Below are 18,753 nucleotides of genomic sequence, written 5' to 3' on the forward strand. Positions count from 1 at the left end.
CTGCGACGCCCTTCACCCCTCTCCAGCCTGCTGCATGGCAGCTGTTCTGAACTGGGTCCTCTCCTCTGGGCGCTGATTGGTGGAGAACCGGAGGGGGGAGGTGCTCCTCCAGGAAGTGGAGTGGGTGTGTCTTCGTCCTCCCCTTTAAACACTTGCCGGCAACCTCCCCTTTAAGGGGGATTTTGACACACGCTGGCAATCTTCCCCTTTGAAATCCGATTTAGGGCCCCCCAACACGAACTCCCTGTGGCAGTTTCTTTGGGGGGCCTCCCCTTCAGAACGCCACAGCGGCTGCTCTGTGCGTCCTCCCCTTTAAGGCAGGCCTTTCAAATAATAGAGGTTTAATGTCCCTTGACATAAACTCCAAGACCGGGGCGGGCCGAGGTGCACCTCCCCTTTAATTCAGATTAACTTGCTGCCGAAACAAGCGAGGCTACAACCCTCTTTCCAAGGACCTCCCCTTTAAGAATAGGCTTCTCGCACAGGCCTCCCCTTTAATCAGGCCTCACATCACCCCTGCGGGGTTGGGGCCCCTAGATTTAAATCCCTCCTCGCACAAAGCGCAGCGGGGGGTGGGTGGCTTCTGGGGTTTGGCCTCCCCTTTAAGTGTGCGGGCTCGACCCCCCCACCACAGACAGTCCCTGTGGCAGGCGGCCTGCTCGCGAGGCAACTTCCCCTTGGAGAGTCCGGATTTAAACGTCTTCAGCCACCAAACACGTCGGAGGGGAGGAGTGACTTCCCCTTTAAGACTCCAGCTTCCACTTCTGCCAGCAATGGCAATGGTCGATGGGCCGAGGGAGGAACCTCGCCTTTAACAATCCAGGGGCAAAGCTCCCCCCGCAAACGCGTCTGGCTTCGCGGGAGTCGCCTCCCCTGTACGGATCCAGATTGAACGGCTTCACTGCCCCTTTAAGAAACCGGACTGAAATCGCTTCTCGGAATCCATGTCAGGGGCCACGTCCCCTTTAAGAACCCGGAGTTTAAATCTCACCAGCCACTTCCGTAATTAGGTCAGCTGGCGTCCCCTTTAAGAACTTGGCGTCAAACTCCTCCGACAAGAAACCCCTTTCCACAATGGGGCAGGAGCGAACTCCCCTTTACCAGCTCCGGGCTTCCTTTAAATCCATTGACAGGCGCTGGGATGAAGAGGGGGGTTGTTTTCTTCCGGCAGAAATCCCCCTTGACTCCTGACGTTGCTCTGTCCCTTTAAGAAAGCGGCCGTAGAGGGCAGGAATCCGTTGACGGGGCGGGGAGGGGGCTCTCGCGGCTGTTGCGGGGAGCGGGGCGTCTCGCGACCCCCGCGCTGATTGGACGCGAGGCTCGTGCCCAGCGCTGTCCTCGCTGTCCCCCGTTGATTGGCCGGAGCGGTGGGGATGGAATGGTTCAGTCCGAGCCAGTCTCGGTTTCCCTCACGGGAGGGGGCCCGGTTGGTCTCGCCCTCCCCCTCCACGGGCCGCGCCCCGCTCGCCACTGTCCCCCGACTCTCTCGGCTGTCTGTCTCTGCGCGTCGCTGCCGGATCCTCTTCTCTGCGCACGGCACGCGACGCAATCCCGTCCACAGCGTGCGATCCCTCCGCCATCTGATGAAAGCGCAGAAAGAGGGGGGGAAAAATCCCTCAGTTGGAAGTAGTTCCTGCAGCCCCTCCCCCACATTGTGATGTCACAGCGTCCCCAGGAGACGCAACAGCCTGGTGATGTCACAGCCCCACAAACTGCAGCATGATGTCACAGCACAGTTTGATGACATCACATCCTACTGTGATGTCATAGCCCTGCCATACCACAACATCACAACACAATGACACCTGATTCTGTCCTGATGTCACCACCCAGCCTTGTGATGTCACAGCCCGTGCCCCACCCAACCACAGCACCATGGCACAGCCGGTCCTGCTCTCAGAGTCCCATGCAGTCACACCAGGCCAGTCCAAACCCAGCTCCATCCCTCCTCCATCCCAAGCCACAGCAGTGGGGAGGGGGTATGACCCGGGATATCTCATCCCTATCCAGTGCCAGCACTCAAGGGACAATCACTTTGTTCATACAGCGCCAAGCACAATGCAGACCTGGACTGTGACTAGGGCTCCTAGGTGCTACAGTAAAGGAGTTGCCTTAACACTGGCCTCCTCCCATCTCCTTTCCCTCGCATGAAAACAGGAGCCTCTTCTGCTGCAGCTCCCACCCTCTTTGGGACCCTGCTCCCTTAAGAGATGGGGCGCAAGCAGGGCAGACTCTGGCAAGGCATTGCAGTGGCTATGGCAGGCTCAGAGCTGCCAAATAAGCCTCAACAAGCAAGGCGCAGCACTCAATTAGTGCCAACAGTAGGGTTCAGGGTTAACAGCCTGGGCCAGTTAGTCCAGCAGCTCCGGGTGGACATATCTCCCACCCACAGGGAACGGAGGTTCAGGGCTTACCTCCCACCAGCTTCCTCCTGTACCTGCTACCTCTCAGATCCCAGCTGAGGAGCTCACTGCAGCACAGCACCCCCTAGTGGTGTGCAGAGATCAGCATTGCCTGCAAAGGGAGAGTGCCCTCTATTGAGCTCCCCCCCTGCTGCACAGTGGTCCCTAGTGCCAGGGTCAGCACAAATGAAGCAGATCAGACAACAGGCTGGATGTTTTTGTTGAAAAGTTTAATAGAAATATAGATCTCAAAAAAAACACACACATAAAACCAGCAAATATCCACTGACTGACCCAACGGGGCCCAGCCCAGGAGACACTGCCCGCCCAGGGCTCCTGCCAGTGCCCCCGAGGCTGCAGTCACACTTCAGAGGGGAAAATGCCCTCCTCCTGATGCACACAGGGAACTGATGCCCTGGTGCCTTTACCCACAAGCCCCCTCTCCTGCCCTATATCCCAGCCCGACTGGACAAAGGCCACTTGCCCCCCAGGAACCCAGTGGGAGGTGATCCTAAAATGGCTAATACTGCCCCCCCCCCCCCAACTAAACAATCTGCCCCCTGGTATGTTCAGCCACTGGGGGGCGGTAGACAGAGGCACCGGGAGGATGGAAGCACCAGGAGGATTTGTGCGTAGGCAACTGAGTGCTGAGAACGGAAAGGTTCATCACACCTGCTGGATGTTCATCCCCCCCACCCCGCTCCTGGACTGGACCTGGAGCCTGTGAGGGGAGCAGTGGCGGAGGCAGCTTGGCGACTGGCTGCAGGACGGCTGCCTCAGCTCAGGCAGATCTGGGAGCAGCCAAGAGCTGCCCTCAGGGAAGCAGCCAATTCTGGGTGGAACTAGGGCTCAAGGAGGAGATGACTCCTCCTGGGCAGCAAAGGATTCTGGGTAGAACTAGGACATCTCTCTCCCAGAGAGATCTCTGCTTGGACGTGGGTCCAGGAGCCCCAGGGGAGCAGAGGATTCTGGGAGTACCCCATAGGACACGATGGCTCTAGGAGGATCCAATAGCAGAACATTCTGGGTGTACCCCCAGGGGAGATGCTCCCTGGAAGAGCTGAGGCTTCTGGGAGTATCCTGGGAGGTAACTACTCTCCTAGGATCCCAGAGGATTCTGGGAGCTCCCCCAGGCCAGTGAGCAATACCAAGGACAGAGGGGCCACTCAGTCTCTGGCTCAATGCCCAGCATGGATCTGGACAGTGCACAGCGTCCCCTAGTCCCCATCAGCTTCAAACAGGGCGTCCAGCTCGGCCAGGCGCTGGCGCAGCAGTTCCTCCAGGTCGGGGTGCTGGGGTGGGGCCCGGCGCCCACCTGGCGCTCGCCCCGCCAGCCTCCCCCGGGGCCGGGCACGGCGCTGCTTGCGGGGCAGGCTGCTGTCCTGGAATTCCATGGTGCGCTTCAGCTTGCGCTGGCTGGTAAGCACCAGTGCCCCGTTCCGCTCCCGAGGCTCCTCGAAGATCGTCTCGAAGGTCCTACGGGGGAGGAGAAGGGGCTAGACGGGACCCAGTGCCCGAGTCCACCAACCCACCCTGTATCCCAGCTGGGACGCCGATAGCACAAATGAGGCCCAGACACCTCGGTCCTCACCTACTGTGTCCCCCAGCTAGGACACCCTCAGCACAAGGGATGGGGAGAATGGGGATCGGACTCCTGGGTCCTCCACTCAGGACCAAACACCTCCTGCTGTTTAGGGGGGCAGCGAGTTTGTGAGCTGGACCCCTGGGTTCCCAGCAGCAAGAACCAACCACGGCTAGATTTAACCTCCTGCACCCCTCCCCAACTCTGAAGCCAGGCTCTCCCCTTCCTATGAGTTGGAGGAGGGGGATGTCCCCCCCATCGTAGCCACCCCCAACCCCTCACCCCCTCCAGCAGCAGCACCCAGGGTCCTCTCACCGCTTCTCGGTGGGAGTGCGATAGTTCTTATTCGTGTAGATCTCCTCCAAACTGAACTCCTTCTTGTCCAACCTGTTACGGGGAGACCAGACTTAGCAACAGCGCACGGGAATCCCTTGTCCGTGTGGAGACTCAGCAGCCTCGGGGGTGGGACGTGGGGGGCTGGACGGCCGCCACACGACAGGAATGGAAAAGAATCCTATGGCCAGCTGTAACCGCTGGGGAGATTCAGAGCCGGGGATAGAACCCAGGAGTCCTGACTCTCAACCACTCCCCTCCCCCCAGAGCTCCCAATACCTGACCGGCCTGGGCAGGCCCATTGGCGTGAGGTTGGCTTGCTGTTTGGCTGGGGTCTTGCGGATGCGGAAGCGGGACACTTTCCCTGTGGTCTCTTCCTGGGAGCACTGCAGGGAATGGGGAGAGAAATAGGACAGGATCAGGAAAGATTCCCGGTTATGTACACATAGAGTGGAGAGTGCCCCCCGCAGCACGGCACCCCGCCGAGCCACCTCCCTGTTCCCGACAGCACAGCACCCCCCTCCGAGCCCCCCCGCTCCCCGCCAAGCCCTCCCCTGCTCCCGACAGCACTGCGCCCCCGCTGAGCCTCCCCAACCCCCCGCCACTCTCGACAGCACTGCGCCCCCCACCGAGCCTCCCCCTGCAGCATGACGCCCCCCCTTCCAGGATACTCCCAGAAGCCTCAGCTCTTCCAGGGAGCATCTCCCCTGGGGATACACCCAAAATGGTCTGCTATTGGATCCTTCTAGAGCCGTGTCCTCGGGGTACTCCCAGAATCCTCTGCTCTACCAGAATCCCCTGCTGAGCACCCCCCACTCCCCGCAGCATGGTGCCCGCCGCCGAGCCCCCCCCCTCCCCCCAAGCCCTCCCCTGCTCCTGGCAGCACTGCGCCCCCGCTGCGCCTCCCCCACCCCCCGCCGAGCCCCCCCGCCACTCCGGCAGCACTGCGCCCCCCGCCGAGCCTCCCCCTGCAGCACGACACCACCCCTCCCGGTCCCACCAGCACGACGCCCCCCATCCCAGGATACTCGCCTAAGCTCTTCCAGGGAGCATCTCCCCTGGGGGTACACCCAGAATGTTCTGCTATGGGATCCTCCTAGAGCCATCACGTTCTCAGGGGTACTCCCAGAATCCTCTGCTCTACCAGAATCCCCCGCTGAGCCCCACTTCCTGCAGCATGGTGCCCCGCGCCGAGCCCTCCCTCTGCAGCACGATGCACCCTCGCCGAGCCCCCCCCCCCGCACGGCGCCCCCCGCCAACCCCCCCCCAGCACGGCGCCCCTCCCCCGCCGAGCCTGCCCCCCGGCAGCACGGCGTCCCCTGCTGAGCCCCCCACTCCCCACAGCACAGCGCCCCCAGCACCGCACTGGGACCAACACTGCCTCCCATTGGTCCACCTCACCTTGGCATCTGTGTGTGACAGGAGAATCCCACCTGTGGTGACGCCACGGCCCCTGTCCCCCTGCTCCGGGCGCTGGGAGCCGTCCCTGTGAGGCAAGGAGACCATATGGACCAGGAACCTCTCAGGGCCGTTTCTGGAGGGCCAGGCGATGCCATGGCACCGGGAGCCCAGATGCTGGGGCAAGGCAGGATGGCAGTGGGATGACCTAGGCCACGGCAGGGCGGCAAGAGGGATGGGGCAGGGGTTACCTGGGGCAAGGTGGGGTGGCGAGGTAGTGTTAGGAGCAGCCAGGAGATAGCAGGCGGGGCAGGCACCAGCAGGGTTACCGGGGGCATGGCAGGGGGGCTCAGAGGGCAGAGTTCCCCAGGGCCAAGCAGGGGGGCTGGGGGCAGGGTTACCTGGGGCAAAGCAGGGCAGTGGCAGGCTCCTCGTGGTGGGGTGGCCCTGGGCAGGAGGAACGGGCCTCATCGCAGCGGGTCATGCACACCACTGGGCTGAGCAGGCGGCGGGAGGCCGGGGACGGGAAGGGGAAGACCTCCTTGCGCAGGCAGGGCAGGATGGGGGGCGAGGGGTGGCCCCGCAGCAACTCCCGCGACACCTCCAGGCTGCAGACCGTGTGACGGCGCCGGCGAGGTGGGCAGGGGGCAGACGCTGGCAATGGGGACGGCATGGCCCAGGGGAAGTCCGGGCAGGAGTAGCTGCGGCCCAGGCGGGGCTGGCTGGGGTCCTCAGGGCTCAGGCGCCACTGGCAGATGGGGGGTCGGCGGCTCACAATGCTGTCCCCATCCCCATCATCTTTGGCCTCGCCAGGGCCCCTCCTCTCCGCTGGCTGCAAGATGGCAATTTTCACCTCGATGTTCACCCCCTGGCGCGAGCTGTGCGCCCCCTGCTGGCTTGGCCCGCTCCGGCTCTGCGCTGGCTCCTCCTCAGGGCGGGGGGGCTCCGCCAGCTGCCCCCCACCCTCTCCCTCGTCCGGATGAGGAGACGGCGGGGGGCGCAGGCGCGGCTTGACCGGGCTCAGGAAGATGTCAGCGAAGGTCTCCAGCTTGGATTTGACACTCTGGAAGAGCGGGGCGATGCCCCAGTGCCGCAAGGGGGGGACCGTGGCCCGGGGGCGCAGCAGCGAACAGATCGGGGGAGGCCAGGCGGAGGAGGAGGAAGGCAGGAGGCTGCCAGGTGGCTCGGCTTCTTCTGGGACAGGATCTGCTGGGAGGAGGGCACAGGGGTCAGGAGAAGTCAAGGGAGGACCACATCCTGCGACGCACAGACAGCCCTCAACGGTGCTGAACCCACTAAACGCTCAGCAAGCTCCCAGAACCCCCCCAAAAAATGCACACTCTTGCCTCCCCAGCCCTATTTTCAGAACAAAGAAGAAATGTTGACTTCCCACAAAATGAGACTTGGGGAAAGTCATAGTTCGAGCAGAAAGGTTTCATTCCGATAAAGATCTAAACGTTTTTTGGACTGATTCAATCTCTTTAAAAGCTTCTCAGCGTGTCTTTTTCTATAAAACAAAAAAATGGTTGCTAAACAAGAAAATGACACTCTCAAAACATCCAAAATAGAATATTTTTAACTGAAATTTCATTTAAATTAATGTTTCCTTCTCAACAACATTTTCGGTCAAAAAACGTTTTCAGGAAGAGTTCAACCCCTGCTCCCCATGGAGCCCCACCCCCGTGTCCAAGCTCCACCCCCAGCCCCGCCCCTGCATGAGATGGAGCTCCACCTACCTGGCTGTGGGCAGCGCTCCCACTGGTCCGAGGAAGAGGGAGATGCTGTCAGCTGATCAACCCTGTCAGGAGAGAGAGGGGAAGTGAAGCTCTGGGCCAGCGCCCCCTAGAGGGCCCTGTGTCCCACCCCAGCTGATTGGTAGGGACGTGCACTTACGTGCTAGGAGGCGACGGCATCAGCAGATCTTCCTGCTGAAGGCTGGCATCCTGCCAATGAGAGGTGGCATCTGAGCTGGGGCACGGGATGGGGTTCACCCCCCACACCCGAGGCTGACAGGACAGCGGCACCTGATCAGGGCAGCTTCCTCCTTGGTCATAAGCCCAACCCCTCCCTCCATTGACCCATCCGAGATAGCACCCACTGCTGAGATCCCCACCCATCCCTCTCCCCTCTGGCCTGGGCACTGGCAGCCCCCTCCCTGCCCCCACAGCTCCTTCCAATCCCTCCCCCACCCCAGCCCCTCTGGCCTGGCCTCTGGCAGCCCCCCCACCCCCATCCCCTCCTCCCTGGGCTCTGGCAGCTCCCTCTAGCCCCCCAGCTGCTCACTGCTGCCATGGGGCACTCCTCCAGTGCCACAGTCAGGACGCGCTGCTGGGCCCTCTCCATGGGCGACGTCACCAGCTCCTTCCCCTGCTGGGAGATGGAGGGAGATGCCCCCAGCCCCCGGCTCTGCTGCGGCGCCCCCTGCCGCAGCAGCCATCGCTTGCCCTGCAGCCGCTCTGACTCGGACCCGGCTGTGCCCTGGGGCGGCCAGCACAATGTGGGGGCCTTATTCTCAGGCCTCTGGCAGATGGGAGACCGGTGCTCCTCGGGGGAGGGTCTGGAAGAACGAGACGGGGCCATGGACCCCAAAGCCCCGTCGCTCACTGGTACAATCTTTACCCCCCAGGATCTTCAGCCCCCCCAGAGACTCCCCTCCCCCCCAAATCACACCACCACCAGCACCCACTCCGAGATCCCACTCCCTGCATCCCTGCCATCAGCTCCACTGAGCTTCCCCCGACGCCCAAAGCACCCCGCTTCCCCACGGCCCCCCCGATGCCCAAAGCACCCCACTTCCCTTTCCCAGCCTCCCACATGCTGCTATACCTCCCCCGTCAGATCCTCCAGATCCAGCCCCTGCCCCAGAAGCCAGCGATCCCCTCCCCCGGCAGACACCCTGCTCAGTATTTGGAAGGTGCCAGGACAACAGGTGCCCTGACACGTGATCCACCCCCGCTCACCTGTCCATGGCGGGCTCCTGATGCCTAGGGGTCCGATCCGAACCAGGCGGCGGGCTCCCAAGAGGGGGCAAGGCCTTCCCATGGAGGGGGTGTCCTGGGAGGGACGGGGTGGCTGGATGAGCTGAGGGGGAGGTGCCCCTTTGGGAGACCTGCTGGGCAAGAGACACCATGGGGTTAAACATGAACCCCATCCCCTCCCCCCAAACTGACTCCCAGCTCCTGGCACCCCCAAATGACCCTCCTCAAGAGCCCAGCCTGGTCCCCTCCCATGTGTAATGGGGGCGCAAATACCAAGCGGTCCTTCCCCGCCCCCCTGAGCTCAGCACAGGAGTTACTGGGCCATCCAGGGGCAAACCACAGCAGGGAGAGAAGGAGGGTACGTGGGGGAGAGGCTGGCTGGAGAAATCCATACCGGGGAGCGGCAAAGGATTCAGCAGGTTCAAGGGAGCAGGACGACAAGGCCTGGGAGGGCTCAGGGGAGGTTGGGGGGGCTCAGGCCATCAGATCTCTAAGCAGGGCCCCCCTACCCCCAGACCACCCCTCCCCCTCGCACTCACAGCCCCTTGTGTGGTGGCAAGACACTCCTCCAGGGCAATGGCCAGTACCCTGTGCCGGGCTCTCTCCATGGGCGAGGCCACCAGCCACAGCTCCGCCCCCTGGCCCCACTGAGGCACCCCCTGCTGCAGCCGCTGCCGTCTGCCCTGCAGCCTCTCCGACTGGCGCCTTGCCTGAGGAGACCCGGCCCTGCCCCGGGGCAGCCAGCACAGCGGGGGAGGCTTCTCCTCGGGCCCCCGGGGGGCGGGGGAGCTCTGCTTTTCAGTGGAGGGTCTGGAAGAGAGAGATGGGGTCACTCATGGGGGCCATTGACCCCAAATCCCCCTGATTACTGGCATGATGTTCGCTCCAGGACCCAGAGACCCACAGCCCCCCCCCCCAAAATCCCCCACCCGGCCTGGCTCAGACCACTGCCCCTCATTGTCTGCCACCCACAGCCCCTGAATCTCTCCCCCTCCCCCCACAAACACACAGTTGTCTTGGCCACGCCCAAGGAAAGAGGAAGGGCGCTGCCCCCGGTGAGGTCTGCCCAGGGTGGGATGGACAGGCCCTGACCCCAGAGGGGAGGCCGCTGGACAGAGGTGAACCCCCCCACACACCTGTACACGATGAGCCTCTGGCGTCGGATGTTCCGCTCCGAGGCAGACAGCCTGGTGCCGCCCCCTGCCAGCGCCCCTCCGGCCACGGGGTGCTCCATGGCTGGCTCCAGCTGGGATGTAGGGGGCAGCCCCCTGGGATCAGGGGTTCAGAGGTCGTCCCGGTACGGCCTCCTGCCTACTCATCCTCCAGCGTGGCCGCCCCTGCCCAGGAAAGAGAATCCAGAGTCACAATGAGCACTGCAAGACCCCCGCCCTAACCCAGCTCTAGGGGACACCGGCTCTGGTGACACCCCCCAACCTCCCGCATCCTAGGGTTGGCAGCATGGCCACAATAGCCGAGGGCTGAGCCACGGGGGATCAGACTGGGGGGTGTGTGTGTATGGGGGGGGGGGGGCTCTCCCCAATGCTGGGGGGAGGGGCTGCAGAGGTGGCACATTCCCACAGTGCAGGACTCAGAGATCACAATGGACAAGCAGAGCAGGGAGCCGCTGAGAGAATAATTAAAGGGCATTAGCGGGCAGGCAAAGCCATTGCTAGCGGTAACCAGAGAGCCCCCTGCGCAGCTCAGGTGTGACCTGACACCAGCTTGGGAGCAAAGGGGAAGCTCGGGAGGTGTGGGGGTTGGGATCCATCACCTAGAGATGGTTTCCCAGGCCACAAAGGACATGCATGGATCCTAGGCAGTCGGGGACAGGCTAGAGGGGCCCTGATGGGGCATCTCCATCTCTTTGTCCTGCCTCCCAGCACTGACCCTGCCTAACTCTGCCCCTAGGACTCCCCCACCCTGATTCTCCCCACCCCGCTTCAGGTTCCTCCCTTCTCCCCCAGATCCTCCCCACCAGCCCTCTCTATTTCCCCTCTCGCAGTCTCCCACTCTGATTACTCCCAAATCTCTCCCCCACTGGCTGCCTACCCCAAAATCCATCGCCCCAGTTCTAGGTCTCTCTCCTCCCCTTGAGTCTCACCCCCCCCCCCACAACTACTCCCCCTTTCCCTCACCCACCCGCCTCTCCCACACCCCTTTACTCTCATCCCCTCCTGCAGGTCCCCTCTTCCCCCAGCTCTCCCCATGTTCATTCCCCTCCCATGCTGCACCCCTCCTCACTGGCCTCCACAAATTCCCCCCCCTCCCTGTAGGTGCCCCCTCTCACCATCTGCTCTCCCCCTGGGTCTTCCCCCACGGCTCCCATCGCTGGTCCCCCTAAACTGCCCTTCCACCAGGTCTCCCCCATTGGTCCCTTTCTCCCCAGCTGCACTCCGGCTTTCCCCCATCAAATCCCTCCACTTCTCTCACCGTCCCAAATCCCCCAGGTCTCCCCACACCCCCGCTGCCCTTCCCCTCCCCCCATCCTGCCCCCATTATCCTCCCCTCACTGATCCCCCCCCCCTTGTCCTGACCCATGAGTCCCTCCTCAAAGGCCCTCATTGCTCCCTAACCCCCTGGATCTCCTTCCTCCCACTGCTCCCCCCATTGCCCCCTCCCTCCTACTGCTCCCCCCCAGCTCCCCCATTTCCCCCACTGCTCCCCCTCCAAGCTCCCCCATTGCCCCCTTTCCCCCACTGCTCCCCCTCCCAACTCCCCCCATTGCCCCCCTTCCCCCACTGCTCCCCCTCCCAGCTCCCCCCCATTGCCCCCTTTCCCCACTGCCCCCCTCCAAGCTCCCCCCCTTTCCCCCTCCCTCCCACTGCTCCCCCCTTTCCCCCTCCCTCCCACTGCTCCCCCTCCCAACTCCCCCCATTGCCCCGTTTCCCCACTGCCCCCTCCAAGCTCCCCCCATTTCTCCCTCCCACTGCTCCCCCCATTGCCCCCTTTCCGCCACTACTCCCCCTCCCAGCTCCCCCCATTGCCCCCTTTCCGCCACTACTCCCCCTCCCAACTCCCCCCATTGCCCCCCTTCCCCCACTGCTCCCCCTCCCAGCTCCCCCCATTGCCCCCTTTCCCCACTGCCCCCCTCCAAGCTCCCCCCCTTTCCCCCTCCCTCCCACTGCTCCCCCCTTTCCCCCTCCCTCCCACTACTCCCCCTCCCAGCTCCCCCCATTGCCCCCTTTCCCCCACTACTCCCCCTCCCAGCTCCCCCCCATTGCCCCCCTTTCCCCCACTACTCCCCCTCCCGGCTCACCCACCGGCTCTCGCCCGCTCCCGTTCGGTCTCCGGCTGCGGCTCAGCCTCCTCCCGCCCCGCCCCGTTTCTGCTGACGCTCCACGGCCCGACCCCCCGCGGCCAATAGCAGCGGGCCTTGCTCCCGTCCGCCCGCAGCCAATAGGCGCGCGCCTTGCTGCCCGGGGGTCCCCGGAGCTTGAAGCCGTGGGGGCCGCCATCTTGGCAAAGGGCGAGAAAGAAAGCCGTGTCACGGCTCAAGCTGAGCCGCCGCCATCTTGGGGTGGGGCAACCATGTAAGGTGTGTGTGTGTGTGTGTGTGTTCGGGGGGGGAGGGGGTGGCAAGGGGACGTAGCGGTGCCGCCATGCGGTGCTGCCATCTTGGATAAGGGCATCGGAGGGGGGGAAGCAGTTTCAGGGGGAGGCCATCTTGGATGAGGGCGAGAAGCTGGGGATTTAAAGGGCCAGGCGACCCTGGGTGACGGGGGCTCCGGCCAATCCCCACCCCGGGAGCGTGGGGCCCACGTTCTTTGTTCCCCTACGGACCCGTTTACACCGCGCCGTATTAAAACACGTGCCGAACTTCCCACCCATGCAGCTGGCTCTGACTCAGCCACCTGGCCTCTTCCTGATCTACCGCTCGTCTCCCCCCAGCGCGGGTCCTCTGCAGACTGGGCCAGGGATCCCCTTATGTCTCCTTCCAACACGTTAATAGCGTGGGGCCCAGACCCGATCCCTGCAGGGCCCCCTGGAAACACCTGGCCAACGAGGAGTCCCCTGTGCCACGTGCATTTGATACCAGTCTAGCTTTTTAATCATGGGGCTGATCCAGGGAGGGGTGGGATACCAAGCCAGATGGGCCCATTGGTTTAGAATCATAGAAGATTAGGGTTGGAAGAGACCTCAGGAGGTCATCTAGTCCAACCCCCTGCTCAAAGCAGGACCAACCCCAACTACATCATCCCAGCCAGGGCTTTGTCAAGCCGGGCCTTAAAAACCTCTAAGGATGGAGATTCCACCACCTCCCTAGGGAACCCATTCCAGTGCTTCCCCACCCTCCTAGTGAAATAGTGTTTCCTAATAGCCAACCTAGACCTCCCCCACTGCAACTTGAGACCATTGCTCCTTGTTCTGTCATCTGCTACCACTGAGAACAGCCGAGCTCCATCCTCTTTGGACCCTCCCCTTCAGGTAGTTGAAGGCTGCTATCAAATCCCCCTCACTCTTCTATTCTGCAGACTAAACAAGCCCAGTTCCCTCAGCCTCTCCTCATAAATCATGTGCCCCAGCTCCCTGATCATTTTTGTTGGCCTCTGCTGGACTTTCTCCAATTTTTCCACATCCCTTCTGTAGAGGGGGGACCAAAACTAGACACAATACTCCAGGTGTGGCCTCACCAATGCCGAATAGAGGGGAATAATCACTTCCCTCGATCTGCTGGCAATGCTCCTACTAATACAGCCCAATATGCCGTTGGCCTTCTTGGCAACAAGGGCACACTGCTGACTCATATCCAGCTTCTCATCCACTGTAATCCCCAGGTCCTTTTCTGCAGAATTGCTGCTTAGCCAGTCGGTTCCCAGCCTGTAGCAGTGTATGGGATTCTTCCGTCCTAAGTGCAGGTCTTTGCACTTGTCCTTGTTGAACCTCTTTTGGTTGAACCTTCTTTTGGCCCAATCCTCCAATTTGTCTAGGTCACTCTGGACCCTATCCCTACCCTCCAGCATATCTACCTCTCCCCCCAGCTTAGTGTTATCTGCAAACTTGCTGAGGGTGCAATTCATCCCATCATCCAGATCCTTAATAAAGATGTTGAACAAAACCAGCCCCAGGACTGACCCCTGGGGCACTCCGCTTGATACCGGCTGCCAACTAGACATCGAGCCTTTGATCACTACCCGTTGAGCCCCACAATCTAGCCAGCTTTCTATCCCCCTTATAGTCCATTCATCCAATCCATACTTCTTTAACTTGCTGGCAAGAATACTGTGGGAGACCGTATCAAAAGCTTTGCTATAGTCAAGATATATCACATCCACCGCTTTCCCCATATCCACAGCGCCAGTTATCTCACCATAGAAGGCAATCAGGTTGGTCAGGCATGACTTGCCCTTGGTGAATCCATGCTGACTGTTCCTGATCACCTTCCTCTCATCCAAGTGCTTCAAAATGGATTCCTTGAGGACCTGCTCCATGATTTTGCCGGGGACTGAAGTGAGGCTGACCGGTCTGTAGTTCCCCAGGTTCTCGTTTGCTCCAGTGAGGCAATGACTGTGTTTGTAAGGACCCCTTTTTACATAGTCACTAGTCTGACTATCACTGTGATGGGATACCTGTGCTGGGCCTAAGCCCCCCACTGCCCGTGTGTAGGGGGGATCCCTCTCCTACAGATGGTGCAGGCCATCTTCCCCCAGGCATCTCGGTACCCGAAAGGATCCCTATGAACATTTTCCCTTTGCTCAGATCCCACATCCCCCTGACAGAGAATAGGGCTGGGGTTAAAATCAGGGCACATTCTCTGTATAAGTTCTTGGGGGAGACTTCACCAAGCGCCATCTTGCCTGTTTCCTTCCCCTGAGCAGGATTCCCCGTCCCCAACCCAGCTGTGATCTCCCGGATGGAGCGAAGGGAAGAGCCGAGCATCCCAGATCTCCAGGGCTCCGAGGAAAGGGAGATCCCAAGAGGATCCCGGACAGATGAGGAATGAGTGACACCAGCTCAGAGACTGTCTGGGACTGAAGGGAAAAGCTGGGATCCCAGTAAGGCCGCCAGGAGCCCCCCAATTCTGTCTCATCTTGCTCAGTATCATTCCCAGCAGGTTCCTGTTCTCACGGCAGCCATCACTCCTGGATCCCACCCCTGGCAGGAGCCCTCCCCTCCCCCAGCCTTTCTCTGAGGCCTTTCCTGGGCCGTTGGGACAGACCCGGCCCTTCTTCTCCCCTCTGGGGAAGGGTTTGGGGGGATTCGCTTCCTGCCCATCAAGTTTTCTTCTCAGTGACAAACCCCTTTGCTGCCCCCTCTCTCCCCAGCGCAGGAAACGAGCCCCGGCTGGATTCTTTCTGTCTCCCAGCAGGTGCCAGGATGGAGGAAAATCACCAGCAGGAAGGGCCTGCAAGAGCAGAGCCGCATGGGATGTCCCGGAGCCTGAAAATGCCAGCGAGAGTCAGGACAAAATGGACCCCAGGCCAGGGCCAGGGGAGGAAAATCTTGCTTAGAAGGAGAGAGAGAACACCAAGAGGTGTCCAGAGAATAAGTCTCGTGAAACACCAGCACATCCACATGGGTGAGCACCCTGACTGATGCCCCGACTTCGGGAAGGGCTTTGGGGGAGCGCGATGCTGGCTCCCTACCACATGGTCCACACTGGGCAGAGACCCCATGCATGTCCCGAGTGTGGGCGGTGGTCTGGGCAGAGATAGTCCCTCTCCCAGCTCCAACGTGCCCATGCGGTGAGGAGACCCCATCAACATCCTGACTGCGGGAAGGGCTTTGGTGTCTGCTCCATCACTGCCAGACCCACCTGGGTGACCCACCCCTACAAATGTCTGGACTGTGGGAGGAGCTTCAGCTATGCTCCAACCTGGCCACCCACTGGTCATCCCCACCGGAGAGGGGCCCTAGAAGGGCACCAAATAAGGGAGGAGCTTTGCTGAGAGTGCCCATGCCCTGCAGCACCAGCATACCCCCACCGAAGAGTGGCCCTCCTGGTGCGGCTGCGATGACATGGCAGCTGGAGGAAGGGCTTCTGGTTGGCCTTGCATTTCGCTCAACACTAGAGGACACAGTGGGTGCTGGAGCAGCACTACAAGTGTCCCGTGTGGGAAGGGCTTCAGGGAGAGTGATGGGCTGGTCGAGTACCAGTGCAGATAGATTTTAAGTGATAGCAAACAGATCAAAGTAGATTACCTAGTAAATAAACAAAATCACAAACTAAGTCTTATACAAACTAGAATCAGCAACATCTCACCCTGTCTGATGATACAAGCAGGCTTACAGATTCTTGAGGCACAAGCCGCATCTGCGTTGCAGCTTGGGTTTCCCTCCCCCATTCAGAGTCCTTTGTCTCCCAGAGCTTCTTTCAGGTGTTGAGTTGTGGGGGAGTGAAGACCAAGTCATGATGTCACTCCTCATCGTGCATAGACTTTCCAGCAAGCTGGAAGAACCTATAAATGTGACATGGGGAGTCCACCCCATTGGCCAAACATTCTCCATTACCTACGTGCTCCCTCCAAGGAAACTTCCTTATACGGAGTTCCTGTGCTAGTGGATTCTTCCCTGGATGGGTGTTGATGACAGCAATTAACACGGTCTGGCTACTCCATTGTTCTACCTGAAAGGCTAGTTGTGGGTGTTTTCAACTTCACAACATCTTTCAGTAACACATACATGGCAAAACTTTGTAACGTCACATACAATGATAACACCTACAATCCAACAGGATATTAATGTTTGACAGATCAAGACTTTTAGAATGATACCTCACAAGGCATGTACAAAACATATTAAAATTATATGACAATGGTGAATATGGGGGTGTCAGGGTGTCAAAGGGATAATGATACTACCCTCTCCTGTAAAGTGACCTGAGATTTACAAATGCAAATAAGAGCTAGGAATTATTATTATTATCATAATAAAAATCTTGGTCTTGCTGGGCCTGGAGTGTTCAAAACTCATGAAATATATCCTAAAACAAAAAAAACAAAAAAAAAAAAACCCATAACATTGGTTTAAAAATTGGGAGGGATCTCTGTATAAACAGCCCTCATGCCCCATACCAGAGGTGGTTGCATCTCAGATTCAGGTGCAGGATCCTATAGAAACAGCTCCCACAATCCACCTCAGAGGTGACTGCATCTCAGCAATGGGCGAGGTATCCCTGTATAGACAGCCCCACACTCCACTCCGAGGTGGCTACATCTTAGCAGCAGGTGAGGGATCCTGTATAAACAGCCCCCACATTCCACCCCTGAAACAGCTGTATCTCAGCACCGGCTGAGGGATCCATGCAAAACAATACAAACAGAAACACCATCAAGCAGCGCTTAGACCCTCACAAGCTTGTCCGATAATGTGGTCTCACATTATTCATAATTAGGGCCCTACCAAATTCACAGCCATGAAAAACACATCATGGACCGTGAAATCTGGTCTTTTGTGTGCTTTTACCATATACTATACAGATTTCATGGGGGAGACCAGGGTTTCTCAAATTGGGGGCCTGACCCACAGGGCATTACAGGCAGGTTGCAAGGTTATTTTTTTTATGGGGGTCATGGTATTTCCATCCTTATCTCTGTGCTACCTTCAGAGCTGGGCGGCCAGAGAGCAGCGGCTGTTGACCAGGTGCCCAGTTCTGAAGGCAGCACCCCACCAGCAGCAGCACAGAAGTAAGGTGGCAATACCATACCATGCCGCCCTTACTTCTGCACTGCTGCCTTCAGAGCTGAGGGACCAGAGAGTGGCGGCTGCTGACTGAGGGCCCAGCTCTGCAGGCAGCAGTGCAGAAGTAAGGGTGGCAATACCATCCCAGGCCATTCTGACTTATGCGCTGCTGCTGGCGGTAGCGCTGCCTTCAGAGCTGGGCTCCCGGCCAGCAGCCGCCGCTCTCCAGCTCTGAAGGCAGCGCCGCCGCCAGCAGCAGCGCAGAAGTAAGGGTAGCAATACAGCAACCCCCCCCCCTACAATAACCTTGTGACCCCCCCCCCCCAACTCCTTTTTGGGTCAGGATGCCTACAACACCATGAAATTTCAGATTTAAATATCTGAAATAATGAAATTTACTATTTTTAAAATCCTTTGACTGTGAAATTGACCAAAATGGACTGTGAAAATGGTAGGGCCCTATTCATAATCTCTCCTCTTGTATCTGGATAGCACAGGTGTAAGAAAGCTCTGTTACATACTCTAGGCCAGGGGTCGGCAACGTTGGCACGCGGCTCGCCAGGGTAAGCACCCTGGCGGGCCGGGCCAGTTTTATTTACCTGCTGACGCGGCGGGTTCGGCCGATCGCGGCCCCCACTGGCCGCGGTTCGCCGTCCCAGGCCAATGGGGGCGGTGAGAAGCGGCGCGGGCGAGCGATGTGCTGGCCGCGGCTTCTCGCCGCCCCCATTGGCCCGGGACGGCAAACCGCAGCCAGTGGGGGCCGCGATCGGCCGAACCCGCCGCGTCAGCAGGTAAATAAAACTGGCCCGGCCCGTCAGGGTGCTTAACCTGGCGAGCCGCGTGCCGAACGTTGCCGACCCCTGCTCTAGGCCCATTGAACGTCTTAACTACAGTGGGTTATTGTGTATATTCATCACCTTTCCTGGATCTCTTTTGTCACCATCTGCACGTCTCACGTGGTTGTGTGGTAGTTTTGAGGAGTCTTCTGCCTAGATAAGAATTGAATCGGTGGGTCAGGACTGCTGGGTTCTAACTTCTATCCGCAGGTCTGGGGGGAGAGGAAGTGGGGTCTAGTGGGTTCGCAGTGGGAGTCAGGACTCCTGGGTTCTACTCCTATCCCTAGCTCTCGGGGAAGGGAGTGGGGTCTAGAGGGGTCAGGGCTCCTGGGTCCTGATCCCAGCTAGGAGAAGAGCGCGAGCTAACCACTGTAGAAAGGGGAGCGGGGGGATCGGAAGTGACTCTAACCAGCGGTGTCTCTGCAAGGCCCGGAGAAGAACGGGTTAAATCCAGCGCTCTCCTGAACCTTCCGCTTCCCAGGGAGCTGCCAGCCGCGGGGCCGGAGCAGCGCAGGGACCTTCCTGTCCAGCCCCCCCGGAGCCCGGGTCCTGGCCCGGGTGTGCGCAGGGCTGAGTCCCCGGCTCGGGAAACAGCAGCAGGGGCA

General features: G+C 60.1%; 2 protein-coding genes across 2 annotated transcripts in view; both read right to left on the bottom strand.

Annotated features, from left to right (window-relative positions):
• The window catches only part of LOC135877330 (zinc finger protein 208-like), a 295,762-nt gene that overhangs the window by 147,896 nt on the left and 129,113 nt on the right, over nucleotides 1-18,753 (bottom strand). The gene's annotated exons all lie outside the window — the stretch shown is intronic.
• PRR14 (proline rich 14) lies at nucleotides 3,620-9,927 on the bottom strand. Its single transcript, XM_065402772.1, has 11 exons — nucleotides 9,830-9,927; nucleotides 9,233-9,503; nucleotides 8,676-8,824; nucleotides 7,999-8,272; nucleotides 7,609-7,658; nucleotides 7,452-7,513; nucleotides 6,117-6,924; nucleotides 5,719-5,803; nucleotides 4,597-4,703; nucleotides 4,300-4,371; nucleotides 3,620-3,878 (listed from the first exon to the last, which is right to left on the bottom strand). Exons 1-11 carry the CDS (start codon nucleotides 9,925-9,927, stop codon nucleotides 3,620-3,622), a joined length of 2,235 nt encoding a protein of 744 aa, XP_065258844.1.

This window comes from Emys orbicularis, chromosome 4, assembly GCF_028017835.1.
Source record: "Emys orbicularis isolate rEmyOrb1 chromosome 4, rEmyOrb1.hap1, whole genome shotgun sequence".
In the NCBI taxonomy this organism is placed as follows: Eukaryota; Metazoa; Chordata; order Testudines; family Emydidae; genus Emys; species Emys orbicularis.